We start from the raw sequence: 24,404 nt of genomic DNA, 5'->3' as shown, positions 1-24,404 counted from the left end.
CCTGCTACTAGGAACTAGCTGCAATGGTTGTAACACAGAGTTTTGATACACGCCCCAGAAAAAGAACAAAATGTACACTATAGATATAATGTTGCTACGGCAGCTCACTGACTGCATGACTGATATGCGCCCATGCACGACTGAAAGTGCTTTGCTCGTTCCCAGCGCCTCTCTCAGGGAGTCGATTGGCTTGTGGCGCATTTGGAAGATTAAACTGTACTGCAGTGTGAAGTGGCCACCAGCGGGCCGTGGGATGGAGGCCCAGAAGAGACACGCTGGGCAGCACCAACCAGGAGATGACCTTCAGAGCAAGACAAAGAGACCTGCAGCTTAGAATAGAGAAACCCAATTCTCACCCTCCCTCTCCCCTGCGCGTAAGACTTTGATAAACATCTGCTGCGTGTGTGTGGTCTTGTAAAAAATTTCCTGCAAGGATAGAAAGATGAGCAAAATCATATTTTGTGAACATGACATGAGCGACTCTCTCTCTCCCAAAGCCAGAAACCAGAGAAGTAAGAATCAAACTTTTGATTTCATCAAGTATAAAGTCTGGAGCTGCTCCATTGACAAAAGAGCTTTATTCTATAGTAGTGGTCCCAGTTCTGAAACAGAAAATGTGCGTATGAACTCGGAACATTCCCCTGGGTGCTCTCAGTGCCATCTATAAAACATTTTCCCCCAATTGTCTATGGAGCTTCAGACTTTCAGTTTTTCCATTTGAGTTGCTCATTTTCACTAATGCTTTTTGGACCGTCTTAGGCAAGAGGAATACTGTAACATGTATGAATTCAGAAATTGGGTGTAGTTCCCCTCTAAGGTAGTAAGGTTAAGGTAAGGCATGTACAGGGGCTAAGGAATGGATGTTGTCAATGGAATGTAGTCAATAGTCCTCATAAGTATAGTTAGAGAGAGAGAGTGTGTGTGTGTGATGCGCATGCATCTCTGTACTCCCTGCTGAATCATCATTTCACTGCAATAGCATGACAATGACGTTGAGTCATCTTTCATCCCAGTGCCAGCTCTGGTGTGGGAGACTGTTAGTTACAGTGCAGCCAAGCAGCAGAGGGAATTGCTTTCATCGGGAAACAATGAACACATGAAGCACCCTAATCTCACACACATAATAAATTCCGAATTGCATCTCAATTGCATCATATGAATAATTATCATTCCTTCCCTGTGCTGCGCAGGACTGCTGCCAGGGGCTGTGTGTGGAGAATTGGGATCACTCACTTGCCCAGTCATGAACGACATGAACGAACGAGCGAGCGAACAAACGTTCTGGCAGGGATGTTTTGTCGGACACATTCGCAGGTAGTGTTGCGGGTCTGCATGGTTACATGCTTGTTTGTTCTTGAACTCTCCCACACAGGACGTCCATCTCTACCAACCATACCGTACCAACCGACACTCCACCAGGCTCCACAACCGTGGGCATGGACTGCTCGCTGCCAGCAGCTGCAGAACTAACCGCTGCAGAACCAGAGAACCATTAGGACTGTCTGACCACTAAAGTGTGTCTGCCTCTTAACCACCAAAACCAGCACAGACTATAACGTATGACGTACAGTATTATCATGCCAGTTAGGGGTGGGAAAAAAATCGATACGTACTAGTATCGCGATACTTTGCGTGGCGATACTGTATCGATACAGGGACGCCAAGTATCGATATTTAATTATTCATAAATAAATAAAAATAATAATACTTTTTTTTATAAGGAAGTTGCATTGTTCATTTCAATACCTGAAATAGTACAGTAGTCCACACACACACATGTGCATTCAGTTAAGTTGGAATATGACTGTAATACAAACAGTTCAGTTTGTCAGGTACATGCAACACAGATTACAGTGTTTACATCTGTCTGCTTGAGAAAATACCATGTTCTGCAATGAAAATTATTGAAGTGAGATGAACAGACTGAACTTTATTTTATTAGATAAAACATGTTGACAAAGTTTTACTTTGCAGTTGAAAAAAGGTAATAAATAAAATGTGATCAAAATATATATATTTTTTTGCAATACTCAGCGTATCGCGATATATTTAGTATCGCGATACTATCGTATCGTGACGCAAGTATCGTCGATAGTATCGTATCATGAGGTCTCTGGTGATTCCCACCCCTAGTACAGGCCCTCACTTGCACCTTTATTTTCTCATATTTTTATATTCAGAGTATATATATTTTAATTGATTGCCTATATTTATGTATTTCTTATATTACCCTGCCCATACCTGAACCTCCCCTCCCCCATGCTCCAATGATGCCCGGATTTCCGAAAATAAAGGAATAACTTGTCTTATCTTACTGCATTAAGCCGTTTTGCTGGCTCCCCAGAGAGCCTGGGACATTAGCTCACTGCAGCCACACACAGAGGGGGGAGGGGTCGATATTAATCAGGAAAGATAATCTAGCCTGCATAGCAAGGTCAGTAAAGGCAGAACACAATAAAGGAAAGAGACCCCCCCCCTCTCCTCCGCAGGAGAAGCTGCTCACTTCATTGGGCGTGATGGATGCCTGCTTTTTGATGAGTATTTCAAGTAAGCCAAAAACGTTGGTCTAGACCAGTGGTTCCCAAAGTGGGGGTCTAGGGGTAGCGAGCCACCGTGGGGGGGGGGGGGGGGGGGGGGTAGCGAGATGATTTCCAGAATGTATTGAGTTAAAAAAATATATATATATATATTTTTTTCACTTTCTTTTTTTATGCAGTCAGGCCACTGAACTTAGAAGCAGGCCAGGCCAGTGTTTTAGTTGCAGCGGCATGATAGTTAGATCACCTAGGTGGGGAACAACCAGGAGATTTTTTTTTATTTTTACAATAATTTGTGATGCAATCACACACACTGGCATTTAAAGTGTTAGAATTGAAGTGTAATTGAATATGTGGTGGTTATGATCAGGGCTGAAGTTTAGATTTATGAAAGAAAAAGTAGTAAATTATTTCATGGCAGTTTTTGAAGAGGACAATGTCCCTTATGGTAAGAGTGTGAGTATTTTTTTCAATCTGACATTACAAAAAATCCATCAAAATCAGTGTTGTTGCTAATCATTGACATGCTAGCCTGTTTTTTTTTTTTTTTTTTTTTTATATATAATTTGTTATGCCATCACAAACACTGGCATTTAAAGGGTACAAATTAAACAATTCCTGCACCAGAATGCAGTAAATTAAGTCTTTGTAACTAAACATTTCCTGGTGGGGGACCCCCTGCTTAAAAAGTGGCCTGATTGGGGCTATATTTCCTGCCCTGAATGATTTTCCCAGTCCGGCCATGGTTAAAAGCCTCCAATGCTTATTAGTGCGTGTGTTTGAACATTTGCATGATTCAATACATACCAATTTCTTTTTATTATAATTTTTTTACCTTTTAAATTCTTTTTTTACACCACCCCTATAATAGTGGGGGTCGCGGCTCTCTGACACCGTTATTTCGGGGGTCACAGCATGAAAACTTTGGGAACTTTTTTATACCACAACCTCATTTTATTTAGGATTTTCTTTTGGCGACCCCACATATATATACTTTTCCTGATACCCGATCCAGCTATTTTAGTCATATCGGGGCCAATATCCGATATCAATATCGGATCGGTGCATCCCTAATAAAAACACCATTCAAATTATTAGGAAATTAATTATTTAATTTTTATTTGAAATAATTATTTATTTTAACAATAGGCACATTAGATCAACAGGTAACAACCAAAGCAATAACAATATTGAAACACCTTTCTTATTTTATTGTCAGTCGGCGAGTGCAGCGCATGCCTGTGTGCACGCGCGTGCCGTGCACATCCGTGCGTGTGCGTGCACGCGCTTCTGCTCACAAATCTTTGGTTGCACGGCGTGCAACCCAGTCCCATGAGGAACGCATCACTGCTTCAGAGCCACACTGCAATGCACTGTAGGCTACTTTGCTTCCTGGATTAGGTACTATAGTTCGATTGAAACGGTGTGAACGCGCCCTAAGACTATGGTTTAATTAAAATAATTTCGAGGGGCTTGTTTGCCATTAATGTTCATAAGGGTCAGTCTAATTTACATTCATGTTCACATTATTTTCAAGGTACTTTTTCATTGAGGGGTGAATCAAGGCAAATAAATGGATTAGCTTTGTTAATGAAATACAGTACTGTGTTAAAAGTCTTCAAAACTTGTGTCGTGGGACCTTTGTAAGTTCATTGAGACTAAGGGCTGCTGCCATCATGAAATGTTTGCATCGTTTCCAAACTCTACCCAGATCAGTGATGTCGCGAGTAGGTGAGGTCACATGGTTAGAAGTGACATCTTCTTGTATCTCAAACCCCACCCTATTTTCTTGATCCTCCAATCACAACTGTAGCTAAAGTTGGTAAAAGAGGTTGTGGTTTGGGATAGGTCAATTGACAGTGTAGCCAGGAGCAAGCAGCACTATTTAGAGAGGACAGGCAGTGATCGCGGTGCGAGAGAAGCGGTCTTAAAAAGCTGGACCTACTGTGAGTGTGTGGGACTGGGGAGAAAGCAGAGCAACACCATGCTTGAATTCAAAATTTGTATGATCATTGCATTTATATAGCACTTTTCTAGACACTCAAAGCGCTTTACAATGTAGGGTGGAAATTGCATCCAACCCTGGGCTACACAGGCTCAATCGCTACCATACACCATTGGCACCAGGCACACATCACACTACATCATCGCTGAAAGGCTCAGGAGACAGGGATTGATATCAGCGAATTAAGAGGAAGGGATGATTATTAGGTGGCCTTGATGTGAGAGAGCCGATTTGGGAATTTGGCCAGGAACGTCGGGGAACCCCCTACTCTTGGCGATAGGCGCCCTGGGTTCTTTAACGACCAAATTCACCTCGGTTTAACGTCTCATCCGAAGGATGCCACTCACACACTGTATGGTGTCCCTATCATTGTAACAGGGGAATTGTTACTGCCAAGTCCAGAGGACAGAGTATTGTGGGATTGTTAATATCAGGAGTATACTTTTCTCAGCTTCATATGTATCATTTGATTTGAAGTGTTTTAGGTTGCGACAGTGGCTCAGGAGGTAGCGCAGTCGTCTGGTAATCCTGAGGTTCCCGGTTCAATTCCAGCTTCTCCCGGGCAGTGTGTCGAAGTGTCCTTGAGCAAGACACTTAACCCCTAACTGCAGGTTGGCACCTTGCATGGTTGCCTCCGCTGTGTGTGAATGTGTGAGTGAATGGGTAAAATGTGAGGAACAAATTGTAAAGCGCTTTGGATAAAAGTGCTATATAAATGCAGCATTTACCTTTTTTTTTTTATCCACTTTTTCTCCCATTTTCTATATTTTCTCCCATCCCAATTTCGTATCATCCAATTCAACCCTCCCCTGTCACGAACGCTGTTTCTTGCCTCCCACAAGCCGGCTGCAATGTGGACTAAGTCATACATAGCACAAGTCCCCTCCGGTACTTGAGGTAACAGCAGTCGCATCTTTTCACCTGCGCAGCTCGATCTCTCAGTGGCGAGGAGTAACGCGTGGGAGGCTCATGCTGCCCACATTCGCGGCGAGCGCCTTGCCCACTACGCCACATAGCCGCCCGCAGCATTTACCATTTTTAGGTCACCCTCTCCGAGCACAGCCAACTCCCTGAAGGCTGAAGGGGCGTGGCCTTCTTGAGGTTTGGCAGCAGTGCAGGATAACTCTGTCTCACACACCACAGGCAGTGTAGTAGTGCTTGACTCACTGACCACTCAGCTAGATGTGACTGATGAGCCTATCAGACATAGTGGGGTTGACTGATGAGCCAATCAGACATAGTGGGATTGACTGATGGGCCAATCGGAGCCTGTTTATATTATGCAATATTTCAAAGGAAGCAAATTGGGCATTTGAAATGGCTTGATTTTCTTGACATCCAGGGGGCTTCTATACTTTAAGCAAGTGGCTTGTCCTTCCGCGTTCCCATTTTGCGCTCTGATTGGCCACGCACGTTTCTGGTCATGTGACATGTGCGCCAATCGTGGGACGGCAAGTTTTTGGACGGTTAAGCTTAGGCGCTCTTTCGAAGTTGGTTAAGGTTAGAGTTTGTCTTAGAGCAATGCGATAGAACGCCTGCCCTGATTCCAAACTCTAACCTTAACCAACTGCGAAAGAGTCGCCTAAGCTTAACCAGTGATAAACTAGGCGTTAGGTAGTTTGCAGGCTGTTAGACCCGGAAATAGGCGCAGAACTTGCCGTCCCACGATTGGCGCACATGTCACATGACCAGAAACGTGCATGGCCAATCAGAGCGCAAAACGGGAACGCAGAAGGACAAGCCATTTGCTTAAAGTATAGACGCATCCAGGGGGGGGGGGGGGGGGTAGAGCTCAAAGGGCTTTGTCATCATCAACAACAACAGTTCTAATCTTTTCGGTCGTTTTTTGTCAACATACCTCCTGTTAAAAACTAGATTGAAAAACACGCTGTACTGTACATTGTACCGAATGTTTCACGGTACGTTTTGGAAGGGGGCAAAGGAAAGCATGTCAGCATGTAGATTACAATAATTGGAATAATGTTATTACAATGTGTGAGCCACACACACACACACACACACACACACACACACACACACACACACACACACACACACACGCCATTGTAATGCATGGGGCAAAGTAGACATTGGCCCAGATTGGATATCAGACCCGTCCTCCTTCGTCCTCTGTTTGCCTGTGGCCTGACACACCTGATCATCAGAATTGGTGAGGCACAGGTCTGATTGATTACATTCCAGTTCAATTAAACTGTGAAAGGAGGCTATTTATAATCTATTGGGGGGACGGGGGACGGAAACACATAAGACGACCTGAAGTCACTGAAGATTCTCTTGAATGAGCGATCTGAATTACGGTGCTGTACTTCAAAGGGTAATTGCAGATTTTCTCTGCACTCATCACAGCTGTGGAACAATGCACGGAATTATGGAATTAAAAAGAAATGCGGGCATGGCATAAAATACAAATCGCCTCGTTAGATTTACATAATTCCCCTCGTTAATCACTCGTCAGGAAATTTGCTAGGACCACCTTGATTCACAGAATTATTTTTAGAGCTTAACGATTACTAAGCAAGCGGGAGAGATTTTCTAGACTGAAATAAAGGTTGAATGAAAAGACACAAATCATCTCTAATGCATTGAGATGTAGCTTCAAAGACAATGCTGCGAGTACATCTATTCAACTGAAGTAAAAAGGTCACCAGCCCGGCCCGATGTGTAGTAAGACTGATGCGGGGGCGGGTTCCCTTTAGTGGACTGCCAAATGTTTTTTTTTTTGCATGCAGGGTCACGCACAGTTTAGTAAGTGTGTCAGTTCAATGGCAGCCAGTTAGAGCATGAGTTTCCTATTTGGGATGTGGTCCGATGGTTTGTTTGATTGATTGTTTTATTGTTTGATTGATTGAATGTTTGATGGTTTGTTTGATTGATTGAATGTTTGATGGTTTGTTTGATTGATTGTTTTATTGTTTTATTGATTGAATGTTTGATGGTTTGTTTGATTGATTGAATGTTTGATGGTTTGTTTGATTGATTGTTTTATTGTTTGATTGATTGAACGTTTGATGGTTTGTTTGATTGATTGAATGTTTGATGGTTTGTTTAATTGATTGTTTTATTGTTTGATTGATTGAATGTTTGATGGTTTGTTTGATTGATTGAATGTTTGATGGTTTGTTTGATTGATTGTTTTATTGTTTGATTGATTGAATGTTTGATGGTTTGTTTGATTGATTTAATGTTTGATGGTTTGTTTGATTGATTGTTATCTGTATTGGAGGAAGAAATACCAAGAAATGCATAACATGTCTTTTTCATAATTTCTCTAATGGAGAAAGATGATTATACACCTCAGTTTTGTCCAATGACCTCAAACTGTCTAAGTCTCTACTGTTCAGTCAAAGTGATGGATCAGATGAGTGCTCTGTACGGCCGATACTGAAAGTGTAGGACTTGGAATCGGTATGGATTCGGAATCGGAGTGTCCCTATTTCCTACTACGCTACTCACTTAGGATGGAGGACGGTCCGAAGGTTAGAGAGTCTGTCCTGTACCTGGAAGGTAACACAGGTTTGATCCCCTTGCGAAGGCCAGTGTGTCCACCCAGCTGGCCAAGCTTGATCTCTAAGTTTGGCAGCGCTAGACGAACAATACCTCCTAACCTCAGAGGCGTACCCCTCCTGCTGACTGTACATTTGCAAGTTGCTTTGGATAAAAGCGTCAGCTGAATGACGATGTTAAAATATACAAGCTATCTGAGGAAATATACATCAACCAAATAGATAAACGTTAGCTAGTTAACAATGCAACAAATTGCAGATGATTCTGACGTCCGAGATAACAACCTCTTTAAATGACGCTTGGCACCAATGTGCTACACAGTGACATAATGACCCTTCCTTCTTTTACAGTGCCCTAGATTCCCTATAAATTCATGCGTCAACGCCGACAGTTGGTGTCATGAATCTAACGATAGTGTGTGTGTGTGTGTGTGTGTGTGTGTGTGTGTGTGTGTGTGTGTGTGTGTGTGTGTGTGTGTGTGTGTGTGTGTGTGTGTGTGTGTCAAGGGGAGGAGCGGTCCAGGGAGAGTGTGGTGGGCCCGGCAGAAAGACAGCCGGTGGCGGAGGCGGCGGTGGGGGCTGAGACTGTGGCCGTCAAGCGGCGGCTTCGCTGCTGCGTCCGCATCACCACCATCCAGGTGCAGAAGGCGCTGTGGGGGGTTGCCATGGTGATATGTGTCTGCTCGTCATGGGCGGGCTCCACCCAGCTGGCCAAGCTGACCTTTAAGCAGTTTGACGCGCCCTTCACCCTCACCTGGTTCGCCACCACCTGGAACTGCCTCTTCTTCCCCCTCTACTACATCGGCCACCTGTGCAAGAGTCCGGAGAGACAGACACCCAGACAGAGATTCAGGTAAGAAGAAAAGTGTGTGTGGGGGGGGGGCTTATTCAAGGTCAGTGGTGTACCTCTTTCGTGCTGGGACACTAGCAGCAGGGGGCGCTGATCCCCCTTCATCGCCAGGTCTTTATTCAATGGATATAGTTTTAGACTGCGACATTTGCGAGTGCTTAAAATATATCTTGGGCAGTCAGGTGGTGTTCGAATCCAGCTCCCGGCGTTGTCACCAGCTTGGCTGGCCGTTCACACTAATACAATTGGCAGTATTAGGGGGTGGGGAAAGCTGGCGGGTGGGTCCTGGGCGTTGTGGACAGCGACCCCTACAGTTCGGTCGGGGCGCCTGCTCAGCGAGGGTAGGATCTGGAGAGAGGTAGTGCGGCCTCCCACACGTTACACTCTCCCAGTGAGAATCTGCACTGCCAGGCTGGCTGCCGGCTGGCTGCACATGCGTCGGAGGAAAGCATGTGACAGTCTCCGGCCTCTCGGACCAACAGTAGGGGAAAGTGCGCAACAACCAGGAAGGGGTTGGGAATTGGCATAACGACTAACAGTGGGATGGGAGAAAAATCGGAGAAAGGAGGGGGAAAAAAGATAATAAAAAGATATATATATATATATATATCTTATATTATATCTATGGGTCTAATAACGGCGTCGACTGTCAGTGAGTTGCTTCCAGTCAACATGCCCAAAACAGATTGTTTTTTCATCCGTACATTTCCGTTTTATACCGTTTTGAATAGAGTATGGTTTGGGTGCTTTTGAGTAATTCCAGGAAAAAGGCGAGAAAAAGGCATTTTAGTGTAATCCAGTCATCACGTTGTAATTTTTCGGCTGATTATCTAATCATCCTGAAATCAACGCTAGATTATCATTATTATATCTCGTTGTGCATACATGAAATGGCCATCGTAGCGGGGTGCTCGCCCGCCCCCCCGCAGTCAACGGTAATAAGCACATACACCTACACACAGATAGCTTTGATCGCGGTAGAAATAAATATCAGATCAACGCAAGGTTTCATATAGTGTTCTTACCTTGTCTCTGATGTAATGCAAACAAAATAATCCAATTATCTGATCGCCATTCCAGTTATCCACAGCGATCATGTCCCCGACATTACGAAACTTTACACGCGGACGGGCGGGCAGGGTTAATATTCACATTTGTTGTAAGTCCCTGGCTCGCCTGAGTATTTAAACCCCGCCCGCCCGGCTCAGATCGGCTCCTAAAACACACCAGCCCATTTCAAATGGGATGCAATAGCTCCGCATGGCAGTAGAGGGCGGTGTTGACCGTCTGCCAGCTCAGACAGGGTCTGAAGGGTATACCAGAGGCTGCAGCTATGAATTATGAATTGATATAGCGAATAAACGAGTTAACTCGTTTCTGGCACTGAACGCATGGCGGGCAATACCGAGTATACTAGTTTTTGGCGCAGAACCAGTTAACAATGTTTATGTTAACAATGTCTATGTTAACAATGCTTATGTAAACAATGTTTATGTTAACTATGTTTATGTTAACACATTGACGGCCACGGGTGATAGCCGGACCCACTGTACACGGCCACCTTATCATAACACGTATTCATTGTGCATGGGGCTGTTTGTAGAGCTAAATCTATACTTTATAGTATTGCTATCTGTCCATTCTCATTGTCAATTGAGACCATAAACCGTCCCTTCAAAATGGCTTAAAGAAAAAAAAATGTCATCAATACGTTCTCATTTTATAGCCTCGTGAATATAAGCGTTATATGGGATTTGGACTAGTATATTTCCTGGAAGGAGAGATACAGGGCTCTAAGCTAATAACATTAAATCGAACAGCGTTTTGGCCCTACAGAAGCTAGAGCTAAAACGCAAAATGCATATTGTCAGTATTCATGGTCCACCATGAATGCATGAAAGGGGGGGGCGGGGGACGTCGTTTCTGATTATTGATTACCAATAACCGCGTTAGCCTCAGTAGCCACATTCGCTGATCGGCTGGTTGGCTATCAAAGCAAGGCCTGATCAGCGTGTAATTTACGTGAAAAAGATCTTACCGTGGGCCGGTTGGATCCCCAAAATGATTTCCCAGTTATCGATCGCCATCTGGTAGATCGATATATCCATTGGTTGATGATATATTCCTTTACTGCATAGTGAATTCAGCGTTGCAAAAGGTATTCCAAGCTACAGGCTACACATATAGAATCCAGCTAACTGGAAACTCCATCATGTGACAGCATTGGAACATGTGCCGGCAAGACACCACCTGCATTTAACACCACACTAGGACCCCTGGGCTGTCCGAAGAAGTGCCTGACTGGAAATAATAATACCCAGCATAACAAATAATGGGGAATTTACCACATGTACTGCAGTTGATTGAATTCAAGTGTTTATGTATTCATTTTGACTAAAGTGGCCCTATAAAACATTGCATAGCACATCATTCCGTGGCTAGGGTAATCTTACTTCATAGTGCACTTCAAAGCCTGAGGTATTTATAACATCCTTTCCTTAAAATAATCGTAAACATTCTAGCACTTTCCCCACTGAGAAACCCCCTGCTCCTCTGAGCACATGCCCGGCTCCATGTGGCTCACGTCATGTAATGCCATTCTGTTCAAATGACTGCTTACTGCCAAAACAAGGATTAGACCTTTGAAAACATTAGGGCACTTTGTTGGGAGTCAGCCAGGTCCCACAGACTAAGGTTTCTTAAGGGACAACCACAATTCGATTATTATTAGGGATGCTCGATATTGGCTTTTTTACCGATACCGATATACCGATATGGTCCAACTCTTAATTTCCGATACCGATATAAACCGATATCAACCGATACCGATATATGCAGGGTTTCCCCCCCCAAAAATGGAATAATTTCAGGTAATTAACATATCTCTTGTTGTGGAATTAACACAACATTATGCATACCTTTGACAATAAATAAAATCTTAATTTGTTCTTACTTGCTTGCCTGGGTAAATAAAGATTATAGAAATGTAAAAAAAAAAAAAAATTTTTTTTTTTTTTTTTTTAAACAGATACCGATATTTTCCGATATCACATTTTAATGCCGATATCGGCCGATAATATCGGTAGGCCGATAATATCGGACATCCCTAATTATTATCCAATCAGACCAGACCTGTATATTGGAACGGGCTGCCTGTGTACAATGCGAAGGAGTTTATATATGTAAAATACATTATGAATCATAAAGTCATCAGGAGTATATTCTGTTTTTTATAATGCGCAGTTACTGCATTATCTTTGTTGATGCGGACTGGATGCCTGAAAGCTGGCAGTGCTACCACCTGTTGTACCTTAATTGGCACATTGCCGCAAGGTGTCTGGATGCAATGCATGCATAAGACTTGATGCCATCAGCCATTTCCATAGAGCTGTCAATCTGACATTTTCAAAAGAGTAATCCAGGTCCTTCAAACCGGATCCAAACTTTGGGGTGCCATTAGGGTGACCATATTTTCCAACCCAAAAACTCATACTAAGGTAGTTTTCACAGCTATAGTTCAGTAGACTCATTGGTTGAGTTATCTTTCACACTACACTTTGTCAAGTGCACCAAACTTTCTATACAAAGTCATGTGATTGCGCAGGTCAGCCTTTTATTGGACATCATTTTTGAATCCTAGACCTGCCAACGTTATATTGTAAAAAAGGGGCTTCAAACTTGTAGGAATATTTATTTTATTTTTGTAGTTTTGTCCTCATTCCTTTTTGTCGGAGGTTGATTGTGAACAGGCATTGAGGAGATGTACGTTCACTCTGGGTTGCCAGGTTGTGCAGGAATAATTGAACTAGACAACCTCTCAATCTAATCTGGCAACACATATCCACCATAATTTACCAGCTTTTATTGTTTGGTCTGCGCCAGAGTTCATGAGCTTTCACACCACCCCAAACCAACCAGACTACCAGAGGAAACCAACCAGAGTTCATGAGCTTTCACACCAACCCAAACCAACCAGACTACCAGAGGAAACCAACCAGAGTTCATGAGCTTTCACACCACCCCAAACCAACCAGACTACCAGAGGAAACCAACCAGAGTTCATGAGCTTTCACACCACCCCAAACCAACCAGACTACCAGAGGAAACCAACCAGAGTTCATGAGCTTTCACACCACCCCAAACCAACCAGACTACCAGAGGAAACCAACCAGAGTTCATGAGCTTTCACACCAACCCAAACCAAGTCAAGTCAAGTCAAGTCAAGTCAAGAGTTTTATTTGTCACGGCATACAAGCATACAGTGAAATGCGGGAGGTCATGCCCGCAGCGATTGTGCAATAATACAAGTAATACGAATAGGAATGAGAATAAGACATTTGTGCAATAATACAAGTAATAAGAATAAGACATAATAGGTATAATGTACATAAAGTTTACAAAAAGCATGGTAAGACATGCTAAGGTCCTGCGATAGTGCAATACAATGTTAGCTACGGATGAGGCACTGGGTCTTATGTACACTACTATACAATGCTATACTATACAATCTACAGTTATACTATATATCCTTATGCTATCTTGCTATATCCATCTATTTACTATACAAGAACCACTCCTGTTCTTTTTTATTTACCAACCAAACTACCAGAGGAAACCAACCAGAGTTCACGACCTTTCACACCAAACCAACCAGACTACCAGAGGAAACCAAGTAAAGCTACCTAGCATGTCCTATATGCTCTGTAAATAACTATGTACAGATACCGATTTTGATGTCACACCATGTTACCTGTTACCTGTTACCTGTTATTGCACAATGTTTTTTGTATTGGATTCTATTATATGTTGTACCCACTGTATTGCACATCGTTGTGGGCAAGACCACCCGCATTTCATTGTATACTCGTATGCCGTGACAAATAAAACTCTTGACTTGACAACCAGAGTGCATGAGCTTTCACACCAAACCAACCAGACTACCAGAGGAAACCAACCAGAGTTCATGAGCTTTCACACCAAACCAACCAGACTACCAGAGGAAACCAACCAGAGTGCATGCGCTTTCACACCAAACCAACCAGACTACCAGAGGAAACCAACCAGGGTTCGATGAAAGCGGACCAAAGAGCTCAGGTGTGGAAGCGACCTTACAAATAAATAAAAGTGTACAGTGTAAATGAAGTGTACAGTGTATGCACTTACCTGGAAATTAAGTTGAGGATCTTGACGCTCACCCCCTCAGTTAGTTTGAAGTACTGGATAACTATTGGAATACGCTTTAGTGCGAGTGCATGTAATACAATCATCACCAGACCAGCTGTACTGGATCAAAAGCTTTGGTTGTGTTTCACCAGATGGTTGGCAAAGGTCCCGGTTTTAGCCTCCTGGAGCTCTTTAGAAAAGGCAGACTTTTTGTTCTTCGTGACAGCTAGCTAGCATACTAGATTCTGCAATCAACTACTTACAGTAAATATCAGGAATGTCAGTTTCAATATTGTAAATAAAATATTTTCTCAATTTGATCTAAAAACTAGACAAATCGTTAGCCTAGTTTACTCATGAAATACGTCATCAGTATGCACCCAAAATATATTAAAAAAAAAGATCCAGTGAATGACATTCCGAGTAAACATTTTTAACATGTTTCTAAGACCCTGAACATAACAAATGTGTTTCTCAAATCAAATAAGCCTCCTTTGCTTTTACTGGTATAAACAATTTCACAATTCACTCTGTTAATTTAAAGTCCCTTGTCTTGCTTATTTTCCCACGAGCTGGTGATGGAAGTAGCTTGAGAGTCTCGGTTCCTCCCCGTCTCTGTCTTGGCTGTCAGTCACTTTATTTGGAACATCCTGGTCGTGCCCACTGGCTGATAGCCTGCCTAGCTAAGAGTGACATGTTCAGCCTCACGCTGTAGCATGGAGGAGCAGGGGTCACTGGAACCATTAGTATGAGAGACTGACTGTGCTGCTGGAGCATTAGCCACAGCCCACTGAAGGAGAGCCTTATCTCTGCTACCTGCAGAGAGGGAGAGAGGGTGGTGATGGTGGGCTGAGGGGGAGAGATAGGGAGAAGGTATAAAGAGAGAGACTTTGTGATATCGGCAAATATCGTATCGTTGTCCAAAGAATCGATATTGTATCTTATCGTGATGAAACTGGTGGTTCCCACCCCTAGTAACTGTCCAAACCCAACCCCCTCCAATGTACAGTTTCCCCCCACCCCTGTCTCTTAATCAGAGTTTCCAACGCCAGGGTCTGTGACAGGTGTTGTACTCTTAAACAGTACTGGATATTTGTAGATCTGGTATGTCATAAATGTCCGGATGGAACAGTACTGTCTATCTGTATGTCATGTATGTCATATATGTTATGATGAATTGAAAATGCGGGACCCTGATGTAAACAAGACTAAAGTATTTTTCTGGTCTGCATCCCCTTAACAATTGTGTGTATTGAGCCATACTGTATTGTACCCATTCTTTTTTATCTAAATATAAATAATAACTCCCTTTGAAATGGTCATGGAAGTCAAGTGTCTGTGTGTGTGTGTGTTTGTACTAAAATATAGCCACAAGCAGCGATCTGCGGGTTTCAAGCCAATATTGATCATCAAGATTGCAAACAATCCTTATACTAACTTTAACCTCTTAACTCATTGAGCGCCACGCCCTTTTCCCATCTTTACTCAATGGCGCCAGTGTTATTGACCATTTTAGCTATGTTTGCAGACCCATCGTGTGTTCTGTATTATAGCTATGGAGACAATAGTATGGCTCATTTGACAGGCATTGTTCATAGCCCATCACTGACTAACGAGTTAATTTCTACATACTGTAGTTTGTGCACTATTACATGCTAAATATCACCCTTTCCAAACTAATAATGTCTTTTTTCATAGATCGCGAGATATGGCGCGTTATATGCAATATGCCCAAATCTTTCTTGTTGCTCGCCCGAAATACCCCAAATACTTCCAAATCAAAGGTATATACCATGTACATATGTGTCTTCACAAAATCATCAAGGGGGGGGTAACTCAAAACTGTGATTGTTACCAAAAGCAAGTTTTATGTCCGGTAAACTACGACACTGTGATCGGTACAGAAGCATGTTTTACGTTAAAAAAATACTAGCAGGTTATCTAAGATAGAAAGTACTCCAAAATTAATAAATCCCAGTCGATCCCATGGCGATCGCAATTACTTGTGTATATTGGGCATGGCTACCATACGGGAAATAATAGCTCTGATGCACCAAATCTTCCACGATTGCTATGTTGTGATCCACTCCTAGGCGGATACAGCCGGAGTGGATCAGAAGACGAGTGATATCCCCAGTTCCCAGTTCAAAAGGTAGGCGATACTGCCACCTGGTGAGATTCGATCATCATTGCAATTCCAACGTAGGCAGATGAGCCAGGGAGACCTAGGGAGCTCCGGCTGAGTGTATAGAACGGGGATCAAAGGAAAAAGATCAAAGGATCTAAACCTGAGTATACTCTGGTTTTGGCGCTCAACGGTTGGCGGCCAACCCCGACTATACTCGGGTATGGCGCCCAATGCGTTAAGCATCACCCACATTTTGCAGAAAACAAAAGCGATTTGTCTACTTTTTTTTTGCAAAGCTTAGCTTTATACTTATAGCATGGTCTCTGAGCTTGGTCAGCTCTTTTGAAAGGTAACATTCTGAAGTTGCTAAAGAAAATAAGAAGAATCACTTTGAGTGCTATGAGCCTGTATGAGGGCGCTAAGAGGTAGCTGAAGGAAGCTTCATCCAATAACGATCCACAGCAAATTTGGTAGCAATCGGACTTACAGTTTAGTAGGAGTAAAACATTTATTTAGCATAAAATCCCAAATGGTGGAACATCCAATATGGCAGACTTTATGGATCCTTGAGGCAAATTTGTAGACTGAATATAGCTGGATACGTTTTGTGTAAATCGGACTTATGGCGTAGGAGTTCTGACCTTTTAAAGTTCAAAAGTTTGAACTTTAATTATAGCGCCCCCTTTAGGCCAAGTGGGGTCATATCTGTTGGAGAGCATTTTACCCAGAACTTCCAATCAATGGGTCAAAGTTCATGTTGCCAATCAATGGGTCAAAGTTCATGTTGCCACCATTTACCAGCTCACAGGAATTTGCAAAAGCATTTCTGAAGAAGATTAATAAAAAAAAAAAAATCACAAAAAAACAATAGGGTTTCTACACTTTGTGCTTGAATCCCTAATTTATTGTAATGTAGCTAGATGATACCAGAGTAATACTTGAAATCTTGGACAGTTAAATCAATATCTTGTGATGTCATCAAGTGACACTTTCTGGAGTTTGTCTATTGACAATGAATTAGTGTGTACATTTGTGAGTTCATATAATTTTTGTTTGATCAATTATATCCAAACAGGTTTTATTTAAATGGAGGTCTACAGCTCAGCATCAGATAATCTACCCATATCCGGTCTCGTCAATTATCTTTCATCATCATCGGCCTCATCATTCTTCTGTAATACTGCCAAGGTATTGACATTGGATTTACAATGATATATTGGTGAAATCATACCAGTAGTTCCTTTAACACTTTGAATGCCCAGAAGGGGGCGCACATTTAGTGCTTGCGTGCCCACATCCACTTCAATGTTAACGTTAATATCGCCTAATCTATGTTTTAAATTATGGCTATGTGTCTAATCTGCCCGTCGCATTATCAATGACTCATTTCCAGTCAACATTGTCGAAGCAGATTGTTTTTTTATCGGTTCATTTCCGTTTCATAGCATTTGGAAAACCCCTCATTTTCACGGAGAAAAAAGAGGATTTCATGATAATCGCTCTTTACTGGAATATTCTAGAACGTTGTCATTTTTCGGCCTATTTATGAATCGTTTTCAAATAAACGCTAGATTATCGATAGTATATGTGTACGCATGCCGCGCGCTGATAATCGATGCTCCTATTTCCTGACCGCTCGCACAGTCAAACAGCCTGGGGTACACATATGGGAAACGCTTATATCTCTGTGAAAACGAGTCTGATTATCCTAAGACTGGTAACATAGATTCCTTACCTGAGATCAGATGGTATCCAAATGGATTATTCCAATTCCTGATCGCCATTCGAAAAAATCTATCCTTTTATTGATCCACCGTGTATACTGTAAAAACACATAATCTCCGCTGCTCTGAGGCTCCAGAGTGAAGCCGATCGACGCTGAGTGAGAAGTAAAATGTGGAGTCCGGATTTTTTTTTCTCATTCATTTTCATTGAGTTCAATCCAAAAGGGTGAATTACCATCTGGGAGACGATAGGGGGCGCTTTTTTCACATCTGAGCGCCTGGGGTGGCTGGAGTTCCAACGGTAGACTCGGTTGATGAAATATGATTTCAGATCGCTAATAAAAAAAAAAGAAGAGGAAAACGAATATTCTCGTGAGTGGGCATTCAACCCGGGGGGTGATAACCCGAATATTCTCGGGCGTGGCATGCAAAGTGTTAAGTAGAGACTTGTTCATATTCACAAATTGAAACTGAGCTGTAACCTACAGTATATAAATTACAGTGCAGACAGTGTCCAAATATCAGCATTGCACCAGCTCCATCGTGTAAGCAACCACATATTACCAGCGTACGACGTACCAGTTTGGATGTGCTGCTGTTGTACAAGGATGGATCATAGGATTATTCAACAGATGCTATTCTAGTAGTGCTCCTCAGCATGACTCAAAGCACACAGACATGGGGCAGAAGTCTCCTCACATCAGGTCAGATTACATTACGTACACACATGCCAGCAGGGACATCTGAGGAAATATACACACACACATACAGTATGTACGCACAGTCGCACACACTCAAGTGTACATGTGCGGACTTAAACACAGTATGTGCATCTGTGTACATGCATGTACTGGTTTGGGAATAGCACCGCACAAGACCACAGCAGACTACAGAGAGTGGCCCATTCAGCCGAGCACACAATTGGAGGTGGGCTTCCCACTCTCCAGAACGTTTATAACAAGCATTGCAGGGCCAAGGCTAAGAGAATAATCAAAGACTCTAGTCACCAAAACAACTGCCTCTTTGAACTGCTGCGGTCAGGCAAGCGCTACCGGAGTCTCATGGCCAGTACAGAGAGACTCGGAAGGAGCTTCTATCCCCAGGCCATCAGGATGCTCAATGTCAATGACACTATGTAACAACCCATCATCTACACTCACTGCACACACATCCACATGTACACACTCACTTTAAACAAACACTCACCTTACCACTCACTTTATTCACTTTAGACTCTTTAACACACTATATTTATCTATTATTAAAGAGATTTGCACTACATTCATACCTCATTTGCACCCTACCCTAAGTTTTGTACCTCTGCATTGTACCTCACTGTTACTGTTCATTTTACTCTGTATTGTATATTGTATATTGTGATGAACCTGGGCCCTGTTCCTCATACCTGGCTAACTGACTTAGCCGGATAATTTTCAGGATAACTTGACATAAATCCGACTTTTCCGTTCCCCGAAGCACGTTTGTCTAAATCACTATGGCAACAGATCAAAAAGTTTGAACCTGCTCCAGCGCAGGGTTTAGTTCAGTTAGCTGGATAAACTGGCCACGCCCTCGCAAAAAAATGCCAGCTCCCTTCCTCACAGATCCCATTATACCATTCTGAATTATGTTTTTGTGCTTCGTTTTTCTAGAGGGGGCTTTGAAATGTAAAATAATAGAGCTAAAATGCTGATAATAAATCATATTCAGCCTATGGATTTACTTTGTCCTAAATAATGCCCGTCATAGCTATACGGCGCTCACGAGTCGCGACACACACTATGGGCTAGATCCACAAAGAATGGATTGCACGGTGCTAGTTGCACCCTTACTTACAATTCATTATGAATTGAAAATGGGGGACCCTGATGTAAACAAGATGAAAGTCTTTCTCTGGTCTGCATCCCCTTAACAATTGTGTGTATTGAGCCGTACTGTATTGTACCCATTCTGCAATCTGTTAATACAAATTTCATTCAATCAATCACCGCGCAGATTGATTGAATGAACATTTTATTAACAGATACAGGCGCTTGGCCGTCTGGATGTAGGCGAGGTTCTTATGGTCCGTCCAGACCAGGAAGGGGATCTCTGAACCCTCCAGCCAGTGCCTCCATTCCTCCAAGGCCAGTTTGACTGCCAGGAGCTCCAGGTTCCCAATATCATAGTTGATAACAGAGCCTTGCAAATGTGAATCCCGCAGGGATATTTTTAATGTATGAAACCTATCGGGCGTTTTGCTCTGTATCGTTTCATATTCTCCGCTGTGGATGTATTTGCTTAACGGAGCCCTGGATTGTGTTTCATTCAAGCATAAATAGAAGCGTCTTTATGCGTGGATTGTGGATGTGAATTACGACGAATCTGAATCTGTGGATTGTTGAATTGTATCACTGTCACTCACTCGTTATTGTGATATTGTAACTGGGACTAAAATGTCTGAGGAGATGCGCTGTTTGACGGATTTGATGACGTGGACGTGACTTGAGAAAAGTGAATGAGCAATTGCAAGCCTTTGACGTTTTGATGAATGAATTTGAGAAAATGCATTTATCTGTTCAAGCACTGTTATCTGATGATGCACAAGAGGGCGATGAACATGACTGGTGTCACTGGTATAAACCAAAGGTTAAACAATTCAATGCATGTATGGATGATGTCCGAAACAGATTCAAACCTGATTAATAGTGAAACTGTATAGCCTCCAAGCCTCTCTGACATGTTATTTCGGGGGTAGCGCCTTGAAAGCGCTGGGAACCATGTATTTATATAGTACATGATACCTAAGCGCATACAGTACAGATATCCTCATAAGTATCTATTAATTTGTATTTTGTATCAATTAGATACTCTTTGGGCTTGTTTTTATCTACTTATTCTGAAAGAGTAATTATTTTCGCTAGCAAGATCTCATTCGATTATTCATTCCATTAAACCTACTTGTTAGGGCAGCAGTGGCAGAGCCCAATAGCAGAACACAGGAGAGAGAATGGAGCGTTTTAGGTTGGTTTTAATGTAGGCACCAAGCAGACAGGTATGAATGTACAGGAATGTGCAATAGGCGCGAGCAGGTGCACTCCTCGTGCAGCACAGGAGCGTCCAGGTGGGTGGTGTCTTGGGAGACGGCGTAGGCACAGGCACAGGGAGAACAAAGATTAGGACACGGTATGCAACAAGGAAAGAGCAGCAATGCTAGTGTGCGTCGTCGTACCTAGGTTGTTAGGAGAAAACTGCGACGAGGGAGAACAGGATCCGTGGGTAGATGTAGGGGTTGTTGATGAGGGAATCCCTCACAGCCGCGCTGATTGATGTCCCTCTGGCAGCGTGGGAATGCTGGTGTCGGATGCTGCCCATATAAGGGTGTGGAAGGAGAAGGGGTGAGGAAGGCTCTCGCCGTGATTATGACACTACTGCCAGCAGGCACATTTAAAGAAATATAATCTGATTGATTGGGGTAATGAGGGACTTAAAATTAGCCTATGGATATGCATTTAACTTGTCGGCGAGGCTATTGAGCCATACTGTATTGTACCCATTCTGCAATCTGTTAATAAAGTTTTCAATCAATCAATGCCGTTAGAAAATCTGGATTTCTGCGATCAACACTTGCTGACTTTTCAGGTGAGGCGGCCGTGCGCAATTATCCTGAGTATCAAGTCTGGTTCGAATTAATGAGAGTGAATCAGCGTTCGAGGAACAGGGAAAGCCTGGTTTCAATCATCGGGTTAATTGAATCTGGATAATGGGACTTTTGATCGACTTAGTTGAACCAGGTACGGGGAATACGGCCCTGGTAGTGTTCAGGCTCGCCACGGTTCAAATACAAACACATTTGAATGTCCTCACAAGAGCAATATCAATCAATACAAGTATTTATTGAATTCAGGGCATAATCCAGAGGGAAAAGCAATAAAATAGTCGTGATTCAGTCTGGGGGTCAAAAACACAAAACAGGCTCGCAGACAGAAAAAGGGATTGTTCACAATTCAGGGTAGTCCTCCAGTCCAGGGTCGGAACACAAGGGGGAATGTCAGCCAGTCCAGGGTCCAGTATAGGGCTGGGCGATATGGAAAAAAATCATATCGCGATAACGATATGATAATGTTATCATATTTCTCGATATCGATAATTATCGAATTGTTATAAGTATAATTATAATTATTATTTTTTTAAACAACAGATGTATGTTTATTTTGCAGAAATTCTTTGTCATTGCCGCCATCTTTAGTGTTACATCCCCTCACACTCCAGTTCTCAGGCTGCAGCTGGTTTGAAAGCGAAAGTAAACCGGCTTCTCTGCTGGCTGTGGCTCCAGGGGAGTTGAACAGTTCTGGCTCTGCTAGTTTATTTTCGATCTTTTGGCGCTTTTTTGGTGGACAAACCACAGTCTAGTTCTGCTAGCACACATAGCCTACTGTGTACAGACGGTTTCAAACTGTATTTTAAATTAGAAAGCAAACAAAATAAATGGACAAGAGAAAAATAAATCTCAATTTGGTCAGTATTGTCATTTGGACAAGCAAAGCCATTACTTTAAGTTGCAGGCAAGAAAGACAAGTCTGTCCACTGTCTCTGGTTTTAAAACTGCCCTGTTGCAGGTCACAAAAAAAAAATAGTTTTTTTTTTAATTTCGATATTCGATATCGATTATTAAAATATATCGCGATATTTATCGTTATCGTTATATCGCCCAGCCCTAGTCCAGTACACAAAAAACACCTACTCGCTTTCTCCTCACCTTTCACTACCTCTCACCGTCACAACTCTGAATAACAATCTCTCTCTCTCTATACCACAACTCCAACTCCTACTCCACTCAGCTCACTCCTCTCTAACCTAGTGTTAATGTAGTGTGTACCTAATTGACTCTACTCCTTCCGTGACGGACGTATCTCCCATCCTTCACATATCCAAAGGAGGGGGAGATCTGTCACAATATATGTATATTGACTTAACTTTTTTCTTACTTCTTAATAACTTTTTTTACTTACTTTCTTTTTACTGTATGTAAAAAGGGGCTCATACAGAAACAAGCATTTCATCATAAAGTATCCTGTATTTTGTTGTGACAAATAATAAACAAACTTGAACTTGCACAGATACACACACCCTTTTTACTATTTGTAAATATTGTTGTTTTGGGATGCGCATAATTGGGTTTCATGGATGTCTCCAGGGACAGTCTGAATGAACACAACATCTGATGACCTGTCCATGCGTTAGGCTACCTTCAGCTGATCTCATGAACGTCTGATGACCTGTCCATACGTTAGGCTACCTTCAGCTGATCTAATGAACGTCTGATGACCTGTCCATGCGTTAGGCTACCTTCAGCTGATCTCATGAACGTCTGATGACCTGTCCATGCATTAGGCTACCTTCAGCTGATCTCCAGAACGTCTGATGACCTGTCCATGCGTTAGGCTACCTTCAGCTGATCTCATGAACATCTGATGACCTGTCCATGCGTTAGGCTACCTTCAGCTGATCTCCAGAACGCGTCTATTCTTTTACCAACGGATTTCCAGTTCCGCGTTTTGCGATCTGATTGGCCACTGACGTTTCTGGTGCGATCTGATTGGCCACTGACGTTTCTGGTCATGTGACATGTGCGCCCAATCGCGTGACGCGCCCATTTCCGGCTCAAACAGCAGCAAACGACCTAACGCCTAGTTTATCACTGGTTAAGCTTAGGCGACTCTTTCGAAGTTGGTTAAGGTTAGAGTATGGAATCAGGGCTGGTGTTCTATCGCCCTGCTCTAAGACAAACTCTAACCTTAACCAACTTCGAAAGAGTGCCTAAGCTTAACCGGTGAAAGAAACGGCGTCACACGATTGGCGCGACCAGAAACGTCAGTGGCCAATCAGAGCACAGAACGCGAACGCGGAACTGGAAATCCGTTGGTAAAAGTATTCAGGCCTCCAGAACGTCTGATGACCTGTCCATGTTGATAGGCTACAGTACCTTCAGCTGGTCTCATGAATGTCCCTGGAGTTTCTCCCCAAAAGATCTGCACGGTTTGGAGACAGAAGTAGAGTTTTGCCCACAGGATGAAAAAAAATTCTATAGCACCTTGCAAGCATTTCTGCCTGTACGACAGCACAATAATGGCAGAGGCCCAATCACAAGCTGTTATTGTTGTGGATTCAGGAGCAGTGCTAGCTTGCTGTAATGCAATAGAGATGACCTGAAACTCCTGAGTTACTGTCCTGCTTGTGACATGGGTTGTGTTTGGTCACAGTGTGTGTTTTGTCTTTAGTGCACACTCAGCTCTCTGGAGCAGGGTCCAAACGGTGTCCCTGCCGCCTATAGCTTATTCCCAGCGGAAGAGTGCTGCCGAGTGCTTCCGCATTTTCCCTGATTGGCTGCGACACGCCCCGCGGCAGCGCGGCAGCCGCAGAGCGGAGCGGCAGAGCTTGCGGCATTATGTAGCCGTAATCCCCGGTGTTTTTCATTCGACGCTTAGCTCAAC

At 42.9% G+C, this 24,404-nt stretch overlaps 1 protein-coding gene across 2 annotated transcripts in view; it reads left to right on the top strand.

The window, feature by feature from the left end:
* Positions 1 to 24,404, top strand: part of slc35f3b (solute carrier family 35 member F3b) — a gene marked incomplete at both ends in the record, with an annotated part of 207,838 nt that overhangs the window by 160,465 nt on the left and 22,969 nt on the right. The window contains one exon of one of the 2 annotated variants that reach the window (XM_084322278.1): positions 8,574 to 8,919. In XM_084322278.1, coding sequence (XP_084178404.1) covers positions 8,574 to 8,919 — 346 coding nt within the window. The remainder of the gene's footprint in view (positions 1 to 8,573; positions 8,920 to 24,404) is intronic. The other variant, XM_084322279.1, reaches the window with a different exon arrangement.

The sequence above is a fragment of the Notolepis coatsorum genome (genome assembly GCF_963971535.1).
Source record: "Notolepis coatsorum genome assembly, chromosome: 9".
NCBI classification, from domain to species: domain Eukaryota; kingdom Metazoa; phylum Chordata; class Actinopteri; order Aulopiformes; family Paralepididae; genus Notolepis; species Notolepis coatsorum.
Note: the sequence above shows the minus strand (reverse complement) of the source record. Positions and strands in the feature narration are given on the sequence as shown.